Source organism: Aythya ferina (genome assembly GCF_964211825.1).
Source record: "Aythya ferina genome assembly, chromosome: 6".
Taxonomy (NCBI): Eukaryota; Metazoa; Chordata; class Aves; order Anseriformes; family Anatidae; genus Aythya; species Aythya ferina.
In genome coordinates this window covers 16308570-16335556 of record NC_140303.1, presented here as the reverse complement: position 1 = coordinate 16335556, position 26987 = coordinate 16308570, and the positions used below count along the sequence as shown (strand labels likewise).

Here is a 26987-nt window from a genome sequence, read left to right as displayed (position 1 = left end):
TTTTTTTGTCAGTCCCAAGAATCATTCCTAAGTGTAAACTTTTGGTTTGTTTTTTAATGACTTTTGTTAGTGTAATTTTGTTTATGCAGTACATTGTAATGTCTGCATTTCACCAAAATCAGTGTCTGAAGTTCCTTTTTAATTTATCCACCTTATCCCTTCCCCTTCCTTTTGTTTCTCTGAATTACTTTTAAACAGATGCGCTCAGGTCAGCTTTCCCGAAAGCTGTGGGGATCAAGCAAACGGCTCAGCCAGATTTCATCAGGAGAGACTGAATATAACACTCAAGATTCCAAGTGATTGCTGCTTCTACCTTCTCTCATGGATGCCAGAAACATATTTAATCTTTTGGTCACTTTAAATGTATATCTCAGCTTTCAGGGGCTTGACTGTTAACAGTCTGTTGAAGACGAACTTATGGTAGAGGTTTAGTAATAAGCGTATGTACCCATGCAAGTTAGCTTGCTTGCACATTTTTCCTTAACCGTGTTGATTTGGTCACAACAAAATCCCTCTCTAAACAGCTGCTAAAACAGTGTTTCAGGAAAACAAAAAACCTAAACACACAAACCAAAAACACCAGACCTCCAAACCCAAGCTTGCTAATTGAACTTAAGATAAGTACCATTTGATTTAAAGATGAATAGGGCCAGATGCTCCTTGATCACAGGAAAGATATTTGGCATTGCTTTCACAGCACTGTAATTCCCCAGCAGTCAGTCTAAAATTGTCTGTTGCAGTGGTATGATTCAAAACTGGGATAGCTGACAATTATGACCTTTTCAGTATGTTTTTTAGACCAATGAACAACTTACTGTGATTTGTTCCTGTAAATGCCTATTGCTATCTTCCTTTATGTAGTTCCAGTTTTAGGCTGTTCTGCAAGGAACATCTGTGTTGCACTACTTGATTATCAGAAATTCTTTAAAGTACAGACGTGAATAACTTCAAAGAAGTTGAAGGTGGTGAAGGAGCAGAAGGAGGTAGGAAATACTTGCTGCTGAAAATTATTTATATTAAGTAGACTAAGATGCACACTAAGAAATCCCATAATATAGTTACTATCTTGAAGAAATAACAGGAAAAATCACATATCCCTGTTGGTCAAAGATCTATCCTCTTCATTAGTAAGGCAACAAATTTTCGCTGCAAAATCATTTAAACAACACTGCAGAACAACTTAATGAAAAAGCACCTGTTTGTTTCTTGGCTTGGTATTCACCAAACCAGTTGTTATCCATATTTTTATTTCTGTAAAACAAGCAGGAAAACAGATGATGTATCCGTTTTCAAGATGTGTTTAATAACTGGGGGAAGAAAATATCAGATCCTTACATGCTCTATGCACAACAAAATGGTTACGGATTTTGGAAAAGCCATTACTGAATGTTTTTTTGTTATGTAATATATGATGTTGGAAGGGATTGTGTTTTCCTGTCATTCTGGCGTTTTTATAATATTAGTGATTTAAGTTATAAACCTTATACTGCTGGAAAAGCCTGGTGCTGAGGGAAAAACATGATTTTTTTGACCGGTGTGCAAAGGTATGTGTGCATGTGTGTATATGTGTCTATGTATATATATGTATATACATGTATGTTTGTCTGTTAAAAAGAGAAGATATTCCCCTTGCATCTTTTACCGTAAGGAGAGTATAAATATAAGGCAGAGCTCTAATTTGATTGCTAGCTAGTATATTCCCTTTTGGCTACCCGTCTCTTCCCTCTGCCATCACTTTTTTGTGTTATTTTTATTTATTTATGGATGTGAATGTGTTGTACCTCCTGTAAAGGTTATCAGGTATTCCCTGTGACTAGGGACCTGTTGAACTACCTGAGAACTCCATTATGTATAATCTCATTTCATTAAATTTTGGCATAATATTTATTATCTTTATAGAAATAAAGTTAATCCTTGCCCCGTGGAAAAAGATAATCTTTAAAAGTCCAATTAGTTTCAAGAAAACTGTTTACTCTTCCTCCTCTTAATGACTGATTGTGTGCTCTGTAAAGAAAGTTGTGTTGTTTTTTCTTTTGTAAATGAAACAGTAAATCAGCCTTGTGAACAAGTGGGTCTATCCATAGTTGCAATATTCAAACTGATCACTGTGACAGACTGGATTGTCTGATTGTCAGGAGAAAATCAGAATAATTTCCCTGAGTTGCTTGCCAAGAGAGCATTAAATTTCCAAAAGCGAAGTGAAATACTGTTTTTAATCACTTGCCTATCCAATGAGAATACTAAGGATACTCTGGAAGTATTAAATGTGTATATGAGAATGTGAAGTATGTTTGTCCATTATGATTTCATGAAGAAGGGATTTCAGGGGAGCTCTTTTGAGAGTAGTTCCTAAGAATTGCAGCTTTGAATGTAAGAATCTTCTGTGTTGTGGGAAGTTGAAAAAAGAAGCACATCATTTGGGGCATTGCAGTGACGTTTTTTGTAAGTACACATACATGTTCTGCTTAAATGCATATATGAGATTAAGTGTATGCTTGCAGGGGAAGGGAGTGGAGATTTTGGTTTAGGTTAGCAGAATCAAGTGGAAAAAAGTATCGAGATATGTACTCATCAAACCCTACAAAAGACCTCTGTCACTTGCACAGAAGATCACATAAAGGTTTGAAATCATCCTCTGTTTTAGACAAGTTTATACAAGAGATGGATTAATTTTTTTTAGTAATTTAATATTCAGGAATACTGAATACATGGTGTCAGCTTAAGTAAAATATATAGTTGAAATAATTGAGGATGAGAGGATTTGTAGTGAACAGTTTTGACATTTGAGTTCTGTCATTTCAGTGCATCATGAGCATTGGGTGATCTTCACAAATATGTGGGACAGGCTGAAATGTAGACAGTTTCAGGGCTGTCAGGCTTGAGAGCAGTTTGTGCTCTGCACAAAGTAGCAGCAGAATGAGGATGGGGAGAGATGAACTCTGAGCTACTTCATGCTCTATGCAGAATGGCAACATACACTATTACCTTTTCATCTTTTATGTGGTCCTTGAGGATGAGGGGTATATACCATCACAGTGTTTTTGGAACGACTCCAAAGGTTTGAAGGTCTGCACTTTGCCTTTATTTAAAACCAGCTTTAAATAAAAGATATAGGTGGTAAGTGTGAGCATTAGCTGGTATTTTGTTTCTGTTTGAACTTAGTTTTATGTCTTTTTCAAGTAGAAAATCATTTTTCTAATCAGCTGTTAAGGTTGACTGAATTGCAATCTATTATGTATTAGTGAACTGATCTCTTACTTTTGATTCCTTCAAGTTAAGTGAAGCTTTGGATCCCACCATGTTGCTTTTCATGTAGAAAAATGCGTACTTGTGAAGTAAGATTATCCTCTGTTTTTGAACTAATATTTATTTAAGTGTTAAAAAGTAAAGCTGTGAGATGAAACAATTCTGAATAGGAATTCAGAATAAACATAGTTGTTCATAACACTAGATTTGTCAAGACCTTCTTGGTGGTACTTTTCTTGCATTTAATTTTTGGAACAACTTTAATGATATTTATCAAAGCTAAATATATACTTATCTCTGAAGCTGAGTAAGGAAGCATCTGTGTAACTATATATATATATATATGCATATATATATATATACACACACACATGTATTGAAAACTTTCTTTTGATGCTTGTGTATAGTCTAGATCAAGCAGCTAGCAGTATTGATTAAATTTTCCATAGAACTTAAAAGTGTATACCAAAGGATGATACTTAGAATACATCTCTCCCTTATTTCAAGAAAAACGTTTAATTTTCACAATTTACTTGTAACTGTTGATAGTATTTTTAATTGTCTTTTATATCTATAGTGAAGAATCTCATCTGTGCAGTTTTTATACTATACCAGCATTCAGAAAGTGAAATGTTTGCAGTTCAAGGTAGCATCTAACTTATGCGGATTATACCATATTAATATACTTGTTATCTAATACTAAATCATAGGATATCTAGAAACCATGTCTTCTATCACCTGTGTACTTTACCAACACCAGCACAAAATAATAATCCCAATCTTAAACTACATTTCTCCTGCATATAAATATGTATCCTAATGTGAACCTAAGGCCTAATCTAATACATATTGTGAGATTAAAACACTATAAAGGGTTATATTTAATTTGGTGGGAATTTAAGTATTCAGTGCTTTCTTGAATGGGCTTTTCATGCCTTTTGGTTTAAAACCTATGGAGTTTTCAGATGTAAACGTGACACTTTGGTAGAAGTCAGTTGCTTGTGAAAGTTCTGCTGAGAATGGACTTAAGCTGTGCAAGTATATATACTCTCTGATCTAGTTACCAGCATATATTAGCAAAACCTTCAGGAAGTATTATAGATGGGAGAAGTGGATAGTTCTCAAATGAGATATGCCACGTAGTGCTACACTTCTGCAGACCTTTTTTCATTCATCTTGCTGAACTTGAACCTTGTTTTTGCAGTCAGTCATATTTGGTGCTGTAATAAATCAGTAACAGCACAGCAACTATAACGAAGTTAATGAAAAGGCAACCCATCAACAGATTGTATAAACTTGCATTGCTTTAAAATTGTGCACATTTATTTGGCTAAGACTGTGCAGGTCCAGGCAGTAACACAAGACATACTTCCACCTTCTAGGAGCAGAAAGTTTTTGTGCAGTCATATGCGTGTGAGTTCATCGTATTACCAACATCAGACTCCAGTGATTGGAAGATATCTTCCTTTCTATCTCAAGGAATCAAATTCTCCTTGTTATTACTAATAGGTCTTGGAGGCACATACTTTTAAAGAAAGCCAGGGTTTCATGAAAAGCTACTGCAGTTTATAAAAAATGGTAGAATATTATTGTCCCCTTCTTCACTACTATAGTCATCAGATGCCTGAGTGGCAGTTCAGCATGATCTGCACAGGTTTACTTTTCAGTCAAGTGCTATTATTCATCTTATTGCAGTCTGGAGCACCCCATAGGTGAGGAACTGCTTGTGGTGCTTATTCAAAGATACCCTTTGTTCAGTTTTAATTCACTTTTTTTGCAGTGCATCTGTAGAAGAAAACTCATGTTTTTCTTTTAGTTACTGTTTACCTAAAGGGCCCAAATAGAATAAGCATTTCAGTTTTCTTCAGGAGAGAATTCCTTCAGTTGTGTGTGCTTTCTATTTTTGTCTTCTGGACTTGGGAAATTTGGAAGGTATTTCCAGAGCTTAGGTCTGTGACTAGATTCTGTGCAGACACAATGTCTTGACTTACGTTTTATCCCAGAAGCATGATCATCAGTAGAGATTATAGTTTAATGCTGCTAAGGTGTCTTGAATTTGAAATATAAAACATCCAGCCATATGTATCATATATCTAAGTGAAGTTAGAGGCCACTTGTGTATTTAATTTCCTATCTAGTCTGTATTTCCTCTTGAGGGAGCCGTATTTTTTGCCTTGAGGAAATGTTTAAAATAAATTTAATCATGTATCTGGTAGTACTGCTTTAATCATATATAGCTTTGAGCTATTACTTAAAGCCATGAGGAAAAAAAATCAAGGCAAACTTGATAAGTTCTGATTCAACCCCTAGCTTATGCAGGAGCATCTTAATATAAAATTAGAGAAACACTGCTTGTAAGACTTACCTCCCTTTGGTCAGTCTTTTGTTGGAAGTTGTGCTGCTACTTAGTTTGCGTGATGAAATTTGGTAAGCAAGACACTTCAACATGTCTCAGCTTTTTTTTTTTAATTACTAAAGCTAATGGGGCAGTGCAAATAGAGTCCTTCCTTACAGCAACAGTTAATCGTATCTTCTGATTCTTACACCTTGTGCAATTATGTGATTACAAATGGATTTTTAAATGCCAAAAAATGCCTTTTTAAGAATTAAATGTTAGGTCTGAGGAGTGTTGAAAATATCTGCTTTCAAAAATATGCCTTCGGGCCCTGTAACAAACTTGCTGTCAGTCTTCTGTGCAATATCTCCCTTCTGGGTGCTTTAAGTGTATACTGTATGTCTTATTTCGGTTTGATCAGTATGTTTTGAGAGTGTGTATATTGGCTAATGATGGATTTTTTTTCTGTACAGCATGGTGGAAGATGTTTTAAAATTTTGCACTTTTCTAGGATTTGCAAGTTTGTAACCTAACAATTTTTAACATGCACACTTTTGTACATGATCAGCATTGTATATATTTAACATGAGTCTGAAGCCAATAAAAATAATTGAATGCACAACTTCTCACTTTATTAATAGTGTAAAAATGAAACTAATGCTGTGGGAGTACACTAAATGAGCAATTCTTTTATTACACAGGTAAAACAAGGGAGCAGGAACAGCTGACTCAGTGTCTTGACTTAATTGTGTTAAGGTAACTTTTTTGATGGGGGAGGAATCAAAGTGGAGATGCATGGAAGGTACAGAACATTTCAGAGTAAGGCTATTCTTATTCTATTATTACTCAAGTATTGCAATAAAAATGTCATTTTTCTTGGAAAAGAAATGTGTCTGAGAAGTGAACAGGGTGGAGGAAAAGAGTCCAATAATGCATATTTATCTTTATTTATAAAGTTAAGGCTTGCCACCCACCCTAGGACTAGAAGCATCTCTTCCCTTCCTCCTCATGTGCCGACTTCTGCTGCAGAATATGCAAGGCTACAGCTTCTGGAGATTACTGTCAATCAGGAGGAAACTGAAATCTGTTCCAGGCTCGTGTTCAGTTGGTTTCTTACCCCTGTAAACAAGATCAACCATGCTGTAAGTTTGCACAGCAGCTAGCAGTACTGCTCTTCCATTTGTTACCAGGGATTGAATGAGGCATCCTTGTTCCTAACTAGCAGCTTTGACTCCCTTCCTTGCCTCCATCCTGGGATATACAGATTTGATTTCTTAGTAATGGTCATACAACTGAAGTCCTGAGACCCCTTTTTCTATAAAACGGTATAATTAGGATCAAATTAGCATTCCCCTGGCCTTCAGTACAGACCACAGCCTGACTGCTGGGGCACTCTGGATGAATGGTAGTTATTCGATCAGAAACATGAGCATCAATGTATGTAGTGCCATAGCACTTCAGAGTGTTGTCATACTGACTGCTCTTTTGGAACATTAAGCAATACTCATGTGTTCCCTAAAGAGAAATGGAAGCAAAGGATTAAATAACTTATGACATGAGGGATAGGCAGTATGGGCCAGGAGTTTAACAGAAATCTCTCTTTTTGTATTTCACTCAAATTCAAATGAAGCCATTTACCTCAAAAATAGTCGTGCTCCTGTTACTCCTTGTAAGGTGGCTTTGTCTCCTTCTACTAGCAGCATTGCACCTTCCCGCAAGCCCTAACATGGAAACATTTTAATGTTATTTTCAAGTTATTTGAAAAGCTAGAACACTTGTCACAAGCAGGGCGGTTTTAAGTGTAGCTCCTCATGACTACAAACAAGATTTCCTGGCTCAGTTTTTTTAACAAAGATGCAAAGACAAAGGTAGGTGGGTTATTTTATTTTAGAAGCTGGTTTTCTTGTGTATTTAATTTTGCTTTTAAGGAAGGCTATAGAAACCATTACGGAGAAAAAGAAAAATGTTCCACAATTACTTCTGTAACCCCCCATTCTTAGATTCACTTTTGTCCAAGCAACAATAAGCTGGGTTTGTTAGAGTGCAAACTTTATACTTCAAGTTAAAAGCTGGCACATGGAACAAATGAGCAAAATCCAAGGCTGAAGCTGTTAGCAACAGTATAACTAGCCTTTCTTGCTAGAGTTCTGGAAGGCTTGTCAGGAGGAACCCACACTGAAAACTAGCAAGGATGCATTTAAAGTGCTTACCATGCTACAGCCATGACTTTCCTGACTGGAAACTACTACTTACCAAAACTGGAGGGGTATTTGGTTCTTCATGATATTGGCGAATTCTTTCCTCTCTTGTCTCCTGCAATAATGAGTGTAGATTTAGCTGCCCAGGCAGTAAAGTAGAAGTTAAAGCCATCCAAGTACTATGACACTCAGCAACTTCTTAATGATAAGCAAAGCAGGCACTTCCCCTTGAGGAGAATGCTTTAATTAGACTAATGTATTGAAGAAAGTGGCAGGATTGACTTCAGTAGATACATTTTTTCCCTTTCATCATTAGCAGCCATTGTAGCTTGATCAAACAGAACTTGCATAGTCCCAACCCCTGAAAGCCCGAAAGCTTCCAGTTAATTCATCCAGCTTTTTTTTTTTTTTATCTTTTCAAATATTTTCTCTATGTGCTCACTCTCAGAACAAGAGTACAGAGGAAGCAGATGCCTGAGGTGCCTTCTTCATGAAAGATGATAGTGAGCCAAGGATTTCCACTAATTAAATATCTGTTTCTTCCTTCTCAAGTAGGAATCACAATGAAGAATTTGCTTTTGTGAATGGCTCTGCCATGTTTCCTGAGGGTTGCTGCTTCTCAACTGAACAACAGCAGTTAAAAAAATCAAACCAGAAGGCTTTGTTGATAAGGAAACATAGGAACACAACAGGTACTTGTTGCAGCACAGAATTTCCATCCTCCTCTCGGAAAAATAGCAGGCAGTCTTTTTCCTGTAAATATCTCTTGCTTATCTAGAGACAAGCGAGCAGATTAAGTGACCACCTACAACTTCATCTAAATTCTAGAAGCACATCTTGATCTTCCATCTCTTCATTATTCCCTTATTCTTAATACTTCCACTAGCCACAGAGAAATTCTGATTACAAGGGCAAAAAGTATTTGGGCTGTTAATGGATGCACTCCAGAAACTGCTTCCTGGTTAGCTCCTGACTAGCTATTTAAGAAAAAGCTCTTCCATACAGTGGAGATGTCAATCTCTGTGCCTGATGTTTAACCATTTTTCTTTCAGCTATACTAGTATATGTGTTTACTTAGTACTGGCTGTTACAAGGTGTACTCTTTGCAGGGACACTCACACGTAGGTATTTTCTTATATTACAGGTTTGCATGCAATCTTAAGCTTTCCCTGTTCTGATAGCTATTTCAGGTGTTTAGATGTTTAAGCCTCTTAAAGTATGCTTAAATTAGGTCTTCTAGATCAGGAAGCAAAGCAGCATATTCCAGGACTTTCCAGAAACACACTGCATTTCATCTTCACATTAAGTTTTTTTTTTTTTCTTTTTTTTTTTTTCCCCCAATTCCATGCCAGGTATGAACTAACACTATTTCAGACATTGCAAAGCTGCTGTTTGTGAAAAACACTTTGTTCCACCTCAGTACCACTGTTGCCAGCTCCTCTTCCCACTCAAAGAAAAGCTTTAGGAGGGAGTAAAATGTTATTGCCTCTTTGGTATTTCCAACTGTTTGAGGGAGCAGCTGTTAAGACATTCTATAGCTTTGTAATCCCTTGCAAATGCACACTATCATTACACCTTGGTGCCCTGCATTTGCTGTGGCATGCTTTACTTACACCCATGTGAGTGCTTTTATCATCTGGATCCAGGTAGTGAGGGTTAATGTTAAAAGGAACTAAACCTAGGGCTTGCAGGGAAGGCGGATAAACAATTGGCATGTCATTGGTAGTATTGATGCTGACGGTAGCAACATTAGTTCCTGCACTGGATCCCATGTACGGAACCCCATCCTGAAAGACAAAAGCAATGATTAGTATGAGGTAACACAATTGGGAACAACATTTTATAGCATCTTCTATCAGTCTTGGAGACTCAGCAGTCAGATCAGTCTTAGTCCTTCTAGCTCATCTCACTGCTAACTTCACAAGTGAAAAGCAGAAAAAGAAGAGCTCACAGTTTGAGGTGGGCAATAGTTTCTATGTAATAATAGTTGGCAGAGAACTAACTAGGGAATGCCCTGTACTCACAACAGGGTGATCCTCTCACAAGAGGAAAACTTGCAAGGTTGTCATTTCAGACAGACTTTGCTATTAAGAGATGCGGCTTGCCTATGTTGCGGTTACAGGAAATATCAGAAGTAGCTTTTAACTAGCTTCTAAACAGGGTATTTGGGATCACCCAAAGCTGAGCACCGTGCTGCCGCATTGTGTATTTGTGTATATTAAGATGGCCTACCTGACCTTTATTCTTGGCAGCTGGCCTCTTCAAACATTCTGTGGCTTGCATAAATTTGTCTGAAGTAATTCACAGTTCCACATTACTAGGGGAACACCTTGCTTCTGTTGTCTTCTACTGGTGACCTATCTTTGCTGTGCTTTATGAGATTCACTATGCTAGAATGGGCTGCTGACTGGAAGGGCTTGATGGCATTCGTATCTCTCAATTTTATGTCAAACAGACACCCAAGTTAATTACAACACTTTCTCATTTACTTGATTGTCTAAAAGGCACAGGCAGATTAAATTGTACTGTTGGTTTACTATTAGATAACCTGCAGCTTGAGCATACCTATTAACAAGATGAAAAGTGAACATAACCTGAAAAACACGGGTTTTGGCCAATGATTAATTCCTTGCACTGCTCCTCATTGGTATTTTAAGTTGAGGGGCTTACTTCTAAGGTATGGCATAGCATTGTACATCCTAAAGTCTTGCAGTCCCATATCGTAGAAACTGCTGTAGGATGGTTTACTGACCCTAGTCTTTTCAGTCTTTCATGACTAATGACAGCTTCATTTGGCCACAGCTTTCAGATCACCAGCTTGCAAGAGATGGCTCAATATTTGAAGTACATTAGAAACAAAGACGTAGAATCAACTTGAATTTGTCTGAACAAATGTTTATGCATGAGATCCTATCATTCAGACTTGGCCTGAGTCATCTAGTTGTTACCTCAAGAACTCTCTTCCTGATCTCCTGTATCAGACTGTTGTCATAGAGAGCTTTCAGGAGACGGAATGTGTTGCCACCTCCTGCAGAAAAAGAGTCCAGCTTATTTAATGTGCTTTACCATTGATTTTAATTGATGCCATTACAAGCTTGCCAGACTCAATGCTCTGTTCAGGACAGTATCCTGCTTTGAGCAACAAAAAACCCAGAAGCTTCAGAGGAATGATTGTCTGGCAGGCCACGGGCTTGTGTCCCAGGTCCTTCTGACAAATGACACTGGCTCTTTGACAGCAGATACTATTCTAATACCCTTGAGTGTGGTGTTAGGACTGCGCTCAATCTGAGCACAGTAGGCCTGGATCCTCTTAGTCTTGATAAAATGATGATAAAACATCTAGAATCATGTTTTTAATGCTGAAGTACTGTTCAAGTGAAGAGTTTGAAACTTACTTAAGGAGCAGTTCCATTGATAGGTCTTCCGTACTTCTATTCCCACCACTAAATTTAGGGTCTTACTGTTCCCAAATAAAGTACTGTTTTCTGTAGCTGCTTCTAATTGTGAGGTGAGACTTTTTCATGCTTGTCTCTACAGTACCAGCTCTACCAAAGACTAATGCAGCATCTTATATAAGCCCTCTTTAGAGAGCAAGAAGTAAAACTTACCAATAAATATTGCTTCAGATTTCCTTACCGCTTCCACTGGATCACAGGATTCATGAATGCTGTCCAGCCCGTAACCTTAAATTAAAAGTTTTTTTTACCTTTGCTGCTTCAGTTTGGAGGAGGAATATACGTTCAATCCCCCCATCCTGTTCTCTGCCCCCCTTCCACCCAAACATCTCACAATACAACCAGGGAACCTTCAGAGACCTCTACGAGCAAAAACGCTATATACCCTATGTTCATGCAGGGCTTCTGTGTGCAGCTGTACCAAAGCAAATGTTTCTTTTAAAGATATAGATGCTCAGTGTCTAAAAGAGCAGAGCATTTCAGTCAGCAGGTGCTGGCTGTGGTACGAAGTCCTGCTGAGCACTACCAGTTAGCTAGAAAACGAGGAAAAAGCTGTCACTGCCCAGTGCAGCTATGAGTCTGAACAGTCTGCCATTGTTGCTCTATCATTAGTAGTATGAATGTTGTATTTGAACATATTTTTTGTAATGGTTAAAATGTTTGGCTTTGACAGATTTGCTCTGCTGTGGTTCACTGAGTATGGCATGTGCCAGGAGCCCCAGAAGAACATGGACAGTTGATAGCAATCTTTCTGCAAGATAAGGAGCAAAGTGTGATACACCAGGAAGTGAGTATTGATTGTTACTACAGTAACAAGTCCAAAGTTACCAGGAAGGTTACAGACACATACTAGGGCTGTTGCAGTAGGCCACTCTGGCAAGATCTTTGCTCATAGCAAAGCTCAGTCACTGCTCATCCTGCAAACACCTGCCTGCAGCACATTACAGTAATGGTCTTCTTCACCTAGCAGTAGGTGCACAGCTTGAGCAGAGGCTTAATGTATACGGGAAGAAGTGTTCCCCCGTGTCATTACGGAGGATAAAAATACGCTGCTTTGCATCCGGGCGTACGAGCTTCCTCCCTGAAGTGGTTACAAGTGTTTGCAAGGCGCTTTCTGCCGGAGGCCTCTGAAGTACCCACTTCTAGGTGAAAGTTTGCAAGCAGCTCGCTCCCTGCTGCTCTCACCCTCTCACTGACCGGAGCTGAAGCAGGATTCGCCAGAGCTCCCCTGTCCCCGCCCCCCCGGGGTCCCCCCTTACCCAGGCTCTCAAACTTCTCCCTGGCGGTGCGGGCGTAGGCGTCCCGGTCGTGCAGGGCGTAGGGCACGAAGAGCACCCGCTTCACCTTCCTGCGGGAAGAGGGCACGGGTTTGCTGGAGCCCCCCAGGGCTCTGCCCCCCTCCTCGGGTCCCCCCCCGGCGCTTACCCCCCGAGGAAGCTCTGGATGTGCTGCTGGCAGTGGCCCAGGTACCCCCCTCCGTGCAGGGTGGAGTTGGAGACCAGCAGCAGGCGCCGGGGGCACCCCATGCCTCGCCCTGCCTCAGCCCGGCCCGGCCCGGCCCGCCCCTTCCTGCCCCGTGCTGGGGGCCGGGCCTCTCCCCTGCCCCGGCCCCGGCCCCGGCCCCGGTCCCGGCCCGGCCATGCTGGACTTCGCCATCTTCGCCGTCACCTTCCTGCTGGTCCTGGTGGGCGCCGTGCTCTACCTCTACCCGGTAATGGCGGCGGGGGCGCGGCACGGCCCCGGGGCAGGCAGCGGGCGGCTGCGGGGCCCGGCCCGGCCCCTGCCATCGGCCTGGGACGTGGCGGCCGGGCCGGGCCGCGCCTGCACCCTGCTGGGCGTCAGCGCCCTGCGGCACCCCGCGTGTAACCAGCCCCCTCGAGCCCCTCTTGGGAAGGCTTCACTGCTCGGAGGTCTAGCGCTCTTGCAGGGGAGCCCGCCTAAAACCTAAGTTCAGAGAGGCTGACGTGTTCCCTTTGCTCTCCAGGCATCTCGGCAAGCATCGGGTATCCCCGGGCTAGCTCCGACTGACGAGAAGTAAGTGCCTCCCATCTGCACCTTGATCACGTTCAGCCTCGGCACTGTGTGCGGCTCGTGCCCAGGTAACCTCCTTGTGTTCCTCAGGGACGGCAATCTGCCGGATATCGTTGCTAGCAGAAGTCTGCACGAGTTCCTGGTGAACCTTCATGAGAAATATGGCCCAGTGGTCTCTTTCTGGTTTGGAAGGCGCCTTGTTGTCAGCATTGGCTCCATTGATCTCTTGAAACAACACGTCAACCCCAACCGGATATGTAAGTGCCCTCTGCCTTGTCTTTGAGATTATTTGTTCCTTCTGGCCTTGCTGAGCATCTATGTCAAACAAAGGCAGCTGGGATTTCGTTCTGAGTAGAAAGAAAATGAACCTTAAGTTGCAGCAGACACATCTGTGGTCCTGCTTACTGGACTTGAATGTCAGCGATCTAGAGTTGCTGCTGTCCAGTGGCTGTCAAAAATTCCTGTGCTTCTGCCTTTTACCTTCTGCCTAAGGGCAAATATTTGTGGAGAGAGAGCATCACGTTCGTTAGTCACTTGAAGCAGCCAGGTGAAGATCCTGTAGCAACTTGAGGTACAATTTAAAAGCAACTTGAAGTATGATTGAAGATGGGGAATATTGCTAAATGAAGTCTGAAAAGAGCTCTGATATTCTGTGATAGCTTCCGTGTGCGGTTCAATGTGGAGATTTTTAAAGTGTTATTTCAAGAAGTTCTTTAATTTTCATTTTACTTTGAGATATAGAGTTTTGAGTCAAACACTAATGATCTTCTAGCCTTGGAAGTGGTTAGTGGAACTGGTTGTTGAGTTGACCTGCTTAGTCCTGGGAGAGTGTTTTAATTTCTAGTGTAAGCCTCTCAGAGGTTTTGCTTCGGAAGGTGATCACAGACAGTAAGTTGACTAGGCTGATGTTTGGGTTTAACCTGCTGTTTTTCCAGTTCTCATCCTCTAGGGTAGATTGAGGTGCTGGTTGCACACCTCCGACCTGATAGTGTAGGTTATTTTCAGGCACAGGCAGATATCTCAGCATCACTTTACGCTGGGGTCATGACGGGTGAGCTTCTTGTACGTTTGCATGTCAGACTCAAAAAAACGCTGATGATCTGGGAAAGGCGTAGGAGTTAACAAAGATCAGCAAGACATAGCGGATAGCAGTGGCACACCAGAAGGTGGAAACACACCCTGAAAAATCTGAATGCACTCAAGTGTGCTTGGGGAACATTGAGCAGACACTTTCTCAAAGTTCAGAGAAATGGTGACAGGCCCTTGAGCAGACAAGTTTTCAGAAATGTACTGAATTTGGGAGAGTATCCAAATACTGGAGGAAAACAAATACAGTACCTGGGCTTAAACGCAGGAAGTTAGGTGACCAGGGCAGCTACAGACTAGTCTGACCTCATACAGATGCTGAGGGCTAAAAAATACTTTTTAAGGAAGGGATAAGTGGGAAATGCAATAAAATGTGGTCATACCATGCTTCTTTGATAATCAGATTTCCAAAGAAGGAAAGTGATAGAACGGTATTGCTAGGCTATCAAACCATTAAAAGTCTGATATGCTTCACTAAAAGGTGTAAACGTAATCCTAGTGCTATTTTCAAGACCAGGACGAAGCACAAATGAAGTCTGTGGAAGTGCTTGGTAGGACAATATTCTGTTTCTGAGAGATGGTTTGTGGAGGATGGCCTTGTGGAGTCATTAGTCTCCTGTAGTTGTGGAAAAACAGATGTTACCCAAACACTACAAGATGAGGGCAACCGTCTGCAAAGGGCAGCCTAGTCTCTGAAGTCCCAAACTCACAACAGTGAGTGTAGCAGTGGCATAGGATGGATGGTTTGTGCTAGGAACAGGGAAGGAAAAAAAATGGAGCCCATCACTGAACCAGCAGTTTTCTTTCACACACACCAGGAGAACTATGCAATTTCTGCAGATGATGGTGCTAAGCATCCTCTGGCCTCTCCAAATGCCTCTGCATGCCAGATTGCTTTGTGGGCTTTCCCATCAGCAGGGGATGGTGGCATGAATAGCAGCAGCCACTTCATGGCAAAGTACCATGGAGGAGGAATTGTCAGCAGCAGCTAGAGTCACACAACAGCCTGTTCCACGTGCAGAACCACAGGTACCATCTGCTGTGCCACAAGGCATATGCGTACACTTCTTGTCATTTGAAGTAGGAAACAGGGCGAGCTGTAAAGCTTTAAAACATTGGAAGGGAAATGGCACGAGAAAAAAAGCATTTAGGAAAGTTTACCGTGTTCTTGCCTCTGGCCTCATTAGCTGCCTTTGTGTTATTAGCTGGTAAGTCCTCTGAAAGTAGGAATTGTCTCTTGTTGGATGTTTGTCCGGTAGCATAATGAGGCCCTGATCTCTGCTGGGAATGTTAGACTCATCCACAGTAGGTTGAGTCATAGGTGTCTAGCCTAGCCTTGATGTTTTCTGATGCCTCAGAGGCTTCTTTCTTCATGTGGGAGAAATAACAGACTGTGATAAATAGTGAAAGTCTCTTTTGAAACTTTCCCGAATGCTACTTCCAAACAGTTCCTTAAAGATTCTGCCAGTTCGTGAGACCAACAGGAAATTGTACAGAAACAGAAAAGCATGTAGTAGACCATGCCTTATTGCATGTTTTTGCATTGACTACTAGTGTACTTCAGCAGGTTAATTAGGTAGAGGCTCCTGGTGATGAAATTCAAAGTTAAAGATGTAACTGAAGCAAGCTGTGGTTATAGGAGATGGAGGATTTGTGTTTTTGTCTTATTTATACACTGCTGCAAGAGTCTGTGTGCAAGGAAGATGGAAAGCGGTTAGATGTAGAAGGCATTCTGTAGCTTAATGGGGCACTGTTTTCTGTGAGAGACCTGCAGCTTCTCCGCTGGAGGCAGCTCTGGCTGGCTAAACTCTTGTGAGCTGGTAGGGCTTGTGTGCTTAGATGTAGTCGGAGCAGGAGGGTACCCCAGTTGTGAAGAGGCAATCTGCTAGGGGGGCTGCAGATCAGGCAAGAGAGATGGAGGAGAAGGGGAAGGAGTGTACCTACCACTCTTGCTATTGTGACCAGGTGGTCGTCACATTAGAACAGTGTTTCCTTTACTTGCTTTCAGCGAATCCCTTCGAGGCAATATTGAAGTCCTTCCTGAGGTACCAGCCCAGCCTGAATGGGGATACAGGAGAGAGCCACCTGAGGAGAAAGCTGTATGAAAATGGTGTGACCAAGTCCCTTCAAAGTAACTTAGCTCTCATCCAGAAGGTAACTTGCTTTTCTGCAGCAGAGAAGCCCTGTGTGGCTCACAGGGGAAAGTTTAATGAGAATGATTACTAGGATAAAGGAGCTGCATTCAGATTTGTGCTGGAACTACAAGCATCTGAGACATAGAACAGCCTCTGCCTGTTCGAGCACAATGTGAAAATTTGGTTTCTGTTAGCTCCAGTGGGTTTGGGGGAAAGGGTTGGCCTTGTGTCATTTTATGCCAAGGCATCAGATGCAGTTAAAGGTAGCATCTGATTTCTAGATTTATTTTACAGAACAGGAGGGAGGAGCAAGGAACCAGCTGCTGGAACCATGAACAGGTGGAGAACTGCTCTGTTACCTCAGTCCAGCAGCCAGAATAAGGTCCATCTTCCCAATAGTGAGCTACTAGTATTACAGAGTTTAATGTGTTTTCTGCAACAGAGGGAACAATAGAGATGGACAGAGCTGTCTTACTGGGGGGAAAACCATGCGGCCAGGCAGGATATATGAGACTAAAATGTTGCTGGTTTAAGATAACAATGAAAGGAAACCCTGAAAAGAGAATAGATGAGTGCCATGGCCTTGAAAGCATGTTCTGCCTTAGCAACTTAGGGTGGGAATGCCTCCAGTTTGGGATATGTTTTGTAAATAGGCTGCTGCTATTACTGCCAACTAATGGTTCCTTTCCTCTTTAAGTTGTCAGAAGAGTTGCTAGCCAAATGGCTCTCCCTGCCTGAGGCACAACATGTGCCGCTCTGCCAGCACATGCTGGGCTTTGCCATGAAGTCTGTTACGCAGACAACTATGGGCAGCAGTTTTGAAGATGACCGGGAAGTCATCCGATTCCGCAGACACCATGATGCAGTAAGTGTCATGAAGAGCCAGGAAATTTCCTGTGCCATTTTTCCAAGCCAACAGCAAACAGTTTGCATCTGTGTGCAGTGTAGTAAGGGATAGCACAAGCTACTGCTGAGACATTAACATTAAACTAACATTAAGGTTAAGAGCTCTTACTCAGTTGTGCCAAACCAAAACAATCAGAAAGATCCTACTGCTAATCCTGCTGTTATTAGTCTAAGGCCAGATATTTCTAAAGGGTGTGTGAGAATCAGGAACCCAGATCCAATGGCAGCTGGGAGGTGTTTGGTACCTATGTCAGTTAAACTCTCTCCAGGGAACGCCAGTGGAACTTCACATTTTCAGAGATCTTTTGAAAGCTCTTTGGCATTGTGAAGAAAATTAAAACTGTGGAGATGTCAAGCTATGTCCACATCTGGGGATGTTAAATCTGTTGGTGATAGGATGGGAAAGAAGCTATTTCATCTCCTACTCAGGATGCCCATGCTTTTTCCCTTACAGCTTCAATTAGAGTTTTTTCATTTGAACTCAGCTTCAGCTATTATAAATGTAATAAATGGGATGAGGCATGATGCTCTAAAGAGGAGACCAGATTCATATTCAGAGAAAGTCTTTATTTGATGTTTTCATTTTGTTGAATAGGGAAGAATAAAAGAGTCCCAGCATTCGCCTGTGGTAAGTGGTGGTGCTCTTCTCTCTGTCCTTCTTTCAGATCTGGTCGGAGATTGGGAAAGGTTTCTTGGATGGGTCCCTTGACAAAAACACGACTAGGAAGAAGCTGTATGAAGATGGTAGGTTCCTTCCAAAATCACAGTCACCCCCCTGCTCCACTCTGATAAATGCTTAGAGTTAGTTAGCATATGGAAGCACTGAATTCGTCCAGCTGTATTGGCTTTTCTGCAGTTGATCACCATGACATAAGCTACTGGATGTGTCCTCCATAGATGTGCAGAAGATCAAAAGGAATCATTGTTTTGCAGTTCAGTGACAAGCCTGCCATTGTACAAAAAGTGTATAGGACTAGAACTCTGCATCTAGGTCTAGTTCTGAGGTCTTGGTGTGCTTGCTACCTTCCTGTTCTGTGTCCTAGTATCTGCTTTTGACCTCTGTTGGAGGCAGGCAACTGTGCTAAGTGGAAAAAGATGAGGTCTTTTGGTCTGGCTTGTATAATCATTCCTATGATGCACCATTTTATGAATGTACTGCCACTTAAGATTGATTTTTTTTTTTTATTCTTCAATTTTCCAGTCTTTTTAGTTGTTCATAGTTAAGACTTCTTAATATTGATTGATAAGATGTTACAGAAAAATAGCCTGTATCTAGATTTGCTTGTAAATCCTTCAACCCAGTGTTTCCTTCCTCATGTTGCTGATTCTGTGGGTTTAAGAGCCTTAAGTCAGATACTACCCCACTAAAATGGGCTTCTGCCACAGATACTTGTTCCTGATTTGTATTAAGGATGCAATTTCACAAACTCCGGTTGGTAAGGTTTGGTGTTTAAGCATTGCTGGCCTTCCTGTACAGAGAAGAGATGAGAGAGGACAGATAGATCTAAGATGAAACGGTTGCATTGGATCTTGGGAAATCAAGTTTCAGATCCAGCTTCTGCTCCATGTTTCTTGGGTTATCTGAATTAGGTCACTTAAATGAGACATGGACCTAGATGCTGTTGCCTAACTCTCCCCAGTTCCCAGAACAGCCACTAGGAGTTAGGCACCCAAATATCTTCAGATAAGTAGAACCTTTGTGCCAAAATCCGCAGACATTTTAGCTTTCCTCTAGCATTATGTCTATAGAACCCCTAGCAAAAGGGAGAATATCAGTAGTTGGAGGTGTCGTGGCACTAGTAATTATAACTCAGCAGGCAATGCAAGAAGTTATCTGGTTCAAACATTTTATTTTTTTATGAGAGCTGTTTAAACATGTTATCTGGTGGTTATAGTGTTGAAACTAACTTATTTGACGTTCCTTTACATGATCTCAACTCACAGATTACATGTCTTGATTATACCTGTAAGGGCGACTTGTTGTAGGCAGCCTGTGATATTTGGTTCCTACATTTTCAACTAAATTAGAGATACACCTTCCAAACTGACGCTAATGTGTAACAGAGGCTGCTTCTGTAAGTGAGCCCAGCAGGGACAGCTGGTCTGAAAATCTGCTTGGGGAGATGGATTCACGTCTCTGCAGCTCTCAATCTGACCAGGTTTTAAAATAACCATTTCTTTTTGCTTCCAAAGCTCTGAAGGAGATGGAATCTACCTTAAGGAAAGTCACAAAGGAACGTCGAGGCAGATCATTCAACAGGCATGTCTTTATAGACACTTTGCTGCAGGGGAGCCTGAGTGACCAGCAGGTCTGTGCAGCTGTTATGTCATTTGGGAGTAATGGAATTCTAGTAGATTGGCAACTCATTACACTGTAGCCTTTGATTAATCTAAGCTTTTGCATCTGGCAGGGGTCAGATTCCTTACTAAAGCAGCATTCTCTCTGGTTCTTTTTCCATTTCTACAGTGCTTAATTGAATTAGACATCAGTAGCTTTCCTTGTCACTGTTTTCATTGCTATTTTTATAAACCAGAAGTGTGTTAGTATTAAGCATGTCTCAAGTGCTATTACAGTAGAAGTTCTGTGGAGAGTTCAGTCTTCTAGATGAATTTACTGCTCTCTGCACTAAAGGGATTTCATGTGCTTGAGTGGAGAATGTGCTGCTTCTTTTTAATCTTTGCATCTTACAGACTTCATTCTCTGAACTAGATTTTGTTTCCTAGATTCTGGAAGATGCAATGATTTTCTCCTTGGCAGGATGCACAATTACTGCTAACTGTGAGTATAGATTGCAGGTAACTTTCTATCCTTGGACTCGGTTGCCTAAAACTGAGAATGATGACGTGAGACTTAATCTAGACTAATAAAAAGTGATGCTCGTCGTTCTGTCACTCTTGAGCTACACATGTATAGAAGCAGCTAATTTTATAGCAGACATTCAATACAGCCTCACAGCTAATGAGTTGAAACTGAGGTTTGACAACTTTCCCATTCTTTTGGTGAGCCTTAGAATTTCTTCCTGTTGTTTTTTGCTCAGACTCAAGTGATGCTAAATTTGATGAAAGAGCACCAAAAATTGCAAGCCACGAAGATCATGATATAAAATAGGTTCTGGTACACAGGAAAGAAATCAGAGCAGAGTGCTAAAATCTGACTGGCTGCTTTAAATCTATGGAGGATAGGTATGTTCCATATAGGGAAGATTTTCCAAGGAGCTACATTGGGATTTAGATTTAAAAAAAAAAAGGCAAATGAAAATACAAACCGGGGCTGTGTAAAATCTCTTATGATATGAGGATGATTTAAACTGAACCCCTGATTATCAGGCCCTCTATCTTAGCCAGTGGGACTGGAACTCCAAAGAAAAACTCTCAGGTGCTGCTGGGTACGTGGAAAGTAAAAATGGCAGCTATGTTAATAACATCCCCAGAGAGTATACTCTCCAAGTACTTCAGGAAGATAGTCTTTTAAAGAAGCTTTACTCCTTAGAGATTGCCAGAAAGTTCTCAGGAATAGACAGTTAGGAATGGTAGAAACATTCCCTTGTAGCTTTAGAGAAACTGCATCCTACACACTTATTTCTTATGCAAGGCTTCTTTTTTTTTCATTGTGCTGTTGAAGATATCTCCTGAGAACCTCACAAAATAGATGTGGAGGAGAAAAATGCTGGTCATCCTGGTGTAGAGAGCTATATTGTTCTTCTCTCTCACTGTCAGGAGCCCGGACATTGGGTGCCTGGCATCACTTGTCAGAAGTGTGCTGAGGAAATCAGCTAAATAAGGGGGTTTTCCAATGCTGTGGACAAACCAGCCTTTCAGATGAATGTTTGGTCTAAAAACCCTGGTTCCCTAGAAGGGGTAATTGCTGGAGCATCACAGCTGTTAGACGTACTGGGAAAGAGAAACTCTTTGACTGATGCTTTGCTGGGCTGTGTGGTCCCTTCCCCAGGACTGTGAAGTGAATGGGTCAGTCTCCTGCACAGCTTTCTAAGTTCCTCATAGCATTGGAAAGAGAATTTAAGCTTGTAGAGTCTCTTGTTACACAAGAGTTCAACCTCTTCTTCTCCCTCTGAACAGAGAATCAGTACAACCTGCTGAGAACAGAGGTCACCCTTTTTGGGGTCAGAAAAATAACATTGCAAATACAGCAAGTAAGAAAACCAAATACAGTTAGTGAAGTTTGAATTTTCTTGAACTAATATTGTCTTGGTTTCTTCCCTAGTGTGCACCTGGGCAGTCTATTTTCTGGCAACCTCTGAAGATGTCCAGCAGAATCTCTACAAGGAGGTGGACCGTGTTCTAGGGAAGGGACCAATAACGCATGAGAAAATTGAGCAACTTAGGTGGGTCCCTTGAAAGGAATTGCAGTGGAAGGTTATCTTGTGAAGTAGGGACAGGGGCTTCATGTGCTGGAGGCTGATGCCCAGTCTACACTGGGCCAGCAGAAGGCATCCAAAAGCTACTTGCATCTTTTCCTGTAAGTGATCAAACCAGAGGATGACTTGCAGAGAATCTGCTGTAGGGCTCCAGACAATGGGGACCAGGCTGTTCTCGTCAGGGTGCCTATAGGAAACTTTTTAGGTTCATGGGCAGGGGAGAAGAGCACAGAGTCAGTGCCCTGGCTGCCTGAAAAACTGTGCCATTTTTTTTTAATTGTGTGTGGTGGTTCAACTGGGTGTATTTTGTATTTGTACTGGCGTTAGGGTTTCAGTAAAGGAGAATGCATATGGATTTCCTGCTGCTTCTTGTATGGCTGAGAGCTCTAGGAAAAGGAATAGTATGTTTATGCTTTTTAGTGGGGATAATTTGGTTTAAAATCTGGAAAATGTTGCTGATGAGATTTAATGCTTATTGGAAAGATGCTGGGACTACTTGTCAGGAAAAAAAAAAAAAAAAAAGAAGCTCTTAATTGTGGCTGGAGAAAGCTCCAGGAGCAGACTGTGACCCTGAATGCAGCAGGTGACTCAACTCTCCTTGCCTACAACAAGGACATGGATAAGCATCTTTCTGGGAGGGTTAAATTGACCCAGACTTATTGGTTGCAGATACTGTCGGCAAGTCCTGTGTGAGACAGTGCGAACAGCAAAGCTTACTCCCATTGCTGCACAGCTGCAGGAGCTGGAGGGCAGAGTTGACCAACATACTATCCCCAAAGAGGTAGGGCAGTACTAGGCCACCCTGGTTTCCTGGAGGGGAATTTGCTGTTTCCTCTTCTATCATACTTCTTCCCATGGAGGGCTGACAGAGGGAGAGCGTTTCTTCCGTCACTCATTTAATCTGAGCAGCTGGTCTGTCATCTGTAAGTGCAATATAGTCAAAGTTTTCCATGTGGTTCCTCTGTGGGATAGGCTCTGGGATTCATGTTCTCTTCCTGAGCAGGTTTGCCTCTGGTTCTGGGTCCATCAGGGATGAATCATCCTTTGAAGGGGTTTATGAGCTCAGCTGTGCAAAACAGTGTATGATTTCAGGACTAATCATATCACTCATGCTTCCCACACAGAGTAGTACCCTCCATTGCAGAGAATAAAGTAGTGCATACATGCATGCCAGTAAGAGTAAAGGAATGGGATCTGGCCTTCTCTAACTGCTAAGAGTTGCAGTATGGGCCTTAAGAAGTTAAAATCCTAATGTGTGTGTTTATAGAAGTCCGTAGATGAATACATGTATAACATACTATGTTTTTAAACAACTTACTAAAATGAGCGGTCCACAGAATAATTGTCTGGCAGAGTTGTCCAGAGTTGTCTTTAATCATGCATTTCATCCTGGTCTGACATATTTGTCCTCATTTTCTTTGCAGACACTTGTACTTTATGCTCTTGGTGTGATGCTGCAGGATAGTTCATCTTGGCTGTCACCATACAAGTATGTAGAATCAAGATCTTTATTCCTTTCCAAACTAATTCCTTTCCTTTTTTAATTGATACTCTTTAGATCTTACTTCCATGCACAGCCTGCTTTACTGCAGGACCTGCCTTAAGCAGATTTTGGAGATGAAAGGCAGTCTGTAAGAAAATCTATTTATGAAGATCTTGATTTGTTGGTCTCCATGGGCAGGAATATGGGGTAATTCAAGTTACGATCGTCCTGGGCTCCAGTCTGTTTTTGTGTGTGTCTGTCGGGTTTTAATAGTTGTTTTTTGTTTTTTGTTTTTCCCACACACACTGCTTCCCTGACAAGCTTGTAAATTCTTTTTAAGGTTTTTGGAGGAAAGAGGGGAGAAAGGGAGAAAAAGAATGATTTGAATGGTTATGGAATCACTGCTTGTTAACATGAAACAGTGACACAAGGGAGGAACAGCCAGTCGGAAGTTTTGTTTTCAGGGGGAAGAAAGTGCTACTTCATTACTTTGGGAAAACAATTCTGGATTTCAGGTAGTATTTTGGAGGTTAAAGAAATAAAATGCTGTAGCTTACTGTGGCCTCTAGGTGGCAAATACTAACATTAGTTTGACTTCTTTCACTTGGGCTAGAAAAAAATATGGGTCAGTTATTCTAGAGAGAGAGAAGAGACAGCTGAAATCTAGGAGAAAGAACAGAGCCCTTGGAACAGTGCTTGTCTGCTCCTGCAAGCATAGGTCTTGCAAAGGGGTCACGCATTGATGCACGACCTATGAATATCTCGGCAGGGATTGATTGCTCAGTAGGATAGAGCAGGCACTGTGTTTAGGAGAGGTTCACTGGGGGCCACAGGGAAATAACAGGTGAGGAGTGCTGTGAACATTGTTTATTCCAAGAAGAAGGAGGGTTGAGATTGTGCTTGAGCCTGAGACAGATCTGTATGTATGTACATGACAGGGACAAGAAATCAGTACTTTGTGGTCTTCTGTCCTACCTACCATATAAAAACAATATGTATGGCTCTTTGTCCTCCCTATTTATTTTTAATGGCTAGACAGCTGTGATTTCTTTCCTATTACAGTATCTGCAATGTGCCACTTCAGAAGGAATGTAAGCCTGATGTTGCTTTAACTGAGGGTCAGCACCCACATACCTGTTCACCTTGGTAGAAGTAGAGCTTGGATGTTTAGGCAGGGACCCGAAGACTTGAAGTATAAGAAGAAATATTTAACAGAAAGTGAAAGAGAACTACCTCCTGGCCATTAAATTTCCTGGGGTTTGTTTGTTTGCTTTTTTATTCTGTAATACCATATGTTTAAATTTAATGGTATTCTGTTAGTCTCCTTTGGGTTAGTGGATTGTGGGAATCTCGTTTTAACTTGTGCTAGTCCCGAATAATATTTTTTTTCACAGCCTCCACCATCCTAATGCTGGAAGCCACTTTTCTCACTTGAATGAGTCACCAGCTTCCCTCCCCCAGCATATACACATACACACACACCAGCTGCTTGAAGAGAAGGGCGAGGGGCAAGGAAAAAAAGGAAAATATTTTTGGAAGTGAGAGAGGGAGGGATGCAGAGAGATGGGGTGGGAGAGGGGGAGAGGGAGACAAATCAGGTTGTGTGTGCCCTGGAGGGAAATAGGTGGCAAGTTAAAGCATCAGCTCAGCTGTGTACTCGAGCTAAATACCCACTGCTGAGAGTTCATGCATATTAGTTCTAACCCTGTATCACAGTAACTCAGTTATTCAGCATTTTGACCAAGCTGGGGCACAGCTGACCATCTGGAAACTTAGATGTAGTGATGCACAGTTGCCTTCCTATATCTGTGTGGAATTACCCAGCATGATTTAGAGAGAGGAGGCACTAGATTGATGCTGTTTGCAAATTAGTGAGATTCTGTATTTCATTGCCAGTTTCTTACTCTTGTGTGTGTGTGGACATGTGTCCAGAGGAAGGGTTCTGTGCCCTCACAAAAAGCCTCTGTGTTTTGTCTTTTGTAGATTTGACCCAGAGAGATTCAATGAGGAATCAGCCATGAAAAACCTTTCCTTGTTGGGTTTCTCAGGAAGCCAGGAGTGCCCAGAGTTGAGGTGAGCAAAGGGAAGCAGGTCTCTGCGCATTTCTGTGGTAGAGAAAAGAGGAGTTTGTTTCAGCCCATTCCTGTTACTGCTGAGACAATCTGTCCAAGCTGGCAGTTGTTCGTTGGCAGATTTATATCATGGCAAGGTTTTTGTTCTCTTCTGCCTCCTTCCTCAGGTTTGCCTATATGGTGGCTACAGTTCTGCTCAGCATCCTAGTAAGGAAACTGTACCTGCACCCAGTGAAAGGACAAGTCATGGAGACCAAATATGAGCTGGTAACCACACCGAAAGAGGAAGCCTGGATTACGGTGTCCAAGAGAAGCTAAGAACAAGCAAAACAAGGGTCTGAAAGTGCCAGTAGTGAAGTCCTGGGCAAGTGTCATAGAGGGAATCGTGCTGGCAGCACAAGGACACAGCCAGGGAATTTTACATGCATATATTGTTACCTTCCACATTCTTAACCACATATGCTTGGGTACTTTTTCTAACTCAACGAATAGTCATATTAAAGTAGGTTTAATCTGTATGCTTCTTTACAATTACTTTTTGCCCAAACCATTGTAAAGGAAGCAAAAATAAAAACAAACAAAAACAAACAAACAAACAAAAAAGCACTTGCAGCAGTGTATATATGAATTGCTGGGTTCCAGCTAGTCAAAGACCAGGCTGCTGGTTAGTCTAGTCCCTTTCTGACAACAGCCAGATCTGGATAAGGAAAGGACTGTGCCACAGGGAATACTTCTTTGTGGATCCCAGCCAGATAAGACCTTGGAGACACAAGGACACAATCTTTCTCTATATATAGGTATTTTTATTCAAAGTGTCTTTCCTACCCTTGAGCTAGAGCTATAACTGTCAAGAAGAGCAGATATATCTTGTGAGAAGTATGTGTGAGTGTGTGTGAGAGAAAGAAAAAGAAAGTGGGGTGGGAATTGCACCATCGGGTCTCATGCTGAGTATGTAATCTTGCTGTGCTCTGGGGTTGCAAGAGAAAGGATGACTGAGAAATGCTAGTAAACAGGAGGAGTAAAATTGGTTTGGCCCCTGAGAAAACAGAAGCATTAGTAATGATATAATGAAATGAAATAAAACCACAGAACAAAGCCCTGAGAAAGGGATTCTCTATCCTGACAGTTCTGAGGGCAGTGTCTAATCTAATCAGCATCAGAAATTGATGACAGATGCTTGCAATTCATTGAGCTCTGGGTCAGCATGAGACTGGACATGCAAGTACTGGAAAGGGAGAGTGCTGATTTTATAGGGCTCTGAATTAATGTTGTGCTTAATAACTTAAAAGCCTTTCAGAGAGCCCTCTTTCAAAACGTGTGTGAGCCAAAGCAGCCACATGTTCACGTGCTTTTCCTGCTTCTTTCTCCCTCTCTTAGCTGTAACAGGCAATCCTGTGGAAGATTTTTCAGAGCCCAACTGAATGGCTTGCAAGGCAGGGACCTCTTACCCCTTTATCTCAGTACTACTTATTGCCATCCAACCTACTATGGTTCTGTTTCTCTTCCCATTTTACACAGAATCACCCTTTACCTGATCTCAGTAGGTCTGTTCCCCGTAAACCTGACTTCTCTGTTAACATGAGTTCCAAGCTCCCTTCCTATCCAAATGCAGTGTTGTCATAGGTGAACTGTTGCTCAGTCTGCAGCTACATGTGCCCGAGCTG

At 41.6% G+C, this 26987-nt stretch overlaps 3 protein-coding genes across 8 annotated transcripts in view; 2 read left to right on the top strand and 1 right to left on the bottom strand.

The window, feature by feature from the left end:
* NBEAL1 (neurobeachin like 1) overlaps positions 1-9562 on the top strand; it is an 88047-nt gene extending 78485 nt beyond the window's left edge. For all 6 annotated transcript variants that reach the window (XM_084524805.1, XM_084524804.1, XM_084524806.1 and 3 more), the window contains 2 exons: positions 199-6723; positions 8332-9562. In XM_084524805.1, coding sequence (XP_084380931.1) covers positions 199-300 — 102 coding nt within the window. In that variant the 3' untranslated portion in view covers positions 301-6723; positions 8332-9562. The remainder of the gene's footprint in view (positions 1-198; positions 6724-8331) is intronic.
* Positions 6192-12814, bottom strand: LOC311439298 (alpha-aspartyl dipeptidase-like). Its single transcript, XM_084524815.1, has 8 exons — positions 12660-12814; positions 12494-12582; positions 11388-11462; positions 10728-10807; positions 9393-9566; positions 7835-7894; positions 7220-7302; positions 6192-6700 (listed from the first exon to the last, which is right to left on the bottom strand). The coding sequence occupies exons 1-8, from the start codon at positions 12758-12760 to the stop codon at positions 6622-6624; spliced, it is 741 nt and encodes a 246-aa protein (XP_084380941.1). The 5' UTR covers positions 12761-12814; the 3' UTR covers positions 6192-6621.
* CYP20A1 (cytochrome P450 family 20 subfamily A member 1) lies at positions 12791-25841 on the top strand. The gene is made up of 13 exons (XM_084524811.1): positions 12791-12945; positions 13219-13268; positions 13356-13522; positions 16360-16505; positions 17184-17351; positions 18058-18136; positions 19586-19701; positions 20117-20171; positions 21615-21735; positions 22438-22549; positions 23193-23257; positions 25235-25324; positions 25491-25841. The coding sequence occupies exons 1-13, from the start codon at positions 12874-12876 to the stop codon at positions 25639-25641; spliced, it is 1392 nt and encodes a 463-aa protein (XP_084380937.1). The 5' UTR covers positions 12791-12873; the 3' UTR covers positions 25642-25841.
* Positions 25842-26987: the final 1146 nt, after the last annotated feature.

What these genes read in the sequence shown, in the direction of transcription:
- LOC311439298 (XM_084524815.1), bottom strand. Translation starts at nt 12,760, where the DNA reads ATGGGGTGCCCCCGGCGCCTGCTGCTGGTCTCCAACTCCACCCTGCAC. An exon ending in ATCTGAAGCAATATTTATTG is followed by an intron (nt 10,808 to 11,387) that starts GTAAGTTTTACT and finishes CTTTTTCTGCAG; the next exon opens with GAGGTGGCAACACATTCCGT. An exon ending in CAAATACCCCTCCAGTTTTG is followed by an intron (nt 7,303 to 7,834) that starts GTAAGTAGTAGT and finishes TTTCCATGTTAG; the next exon opens with GGCTTGCGGGAAGGTGCAAT.
- CYP20A1 (XM_084524811.1), top strand. Translation starts at nt 12,874, where the DNA reads ATGCTGGACTTCGCCATCTTCGCCGTCACCTTCCTGCTGGTCCTGGTG. An exon ending in CGTCAACCCCAACCGGATAT is followed by an intron (nt 13,523 to 16,359) that starts GTAAGTGCCCTC and finishes ACTTGCTTTCAG; the next exon opens with CGAATCCCTTCGAGGCAATA. An exon ending in AACATACTATCCCCAAAGAG is followed by an intron (nt 22,550 to 23,192) that starts GTAGGGCAGTAC and finishes TTTTCTTTGCAG; the next exon opens with ACACTTGTACTTTATGCTCT.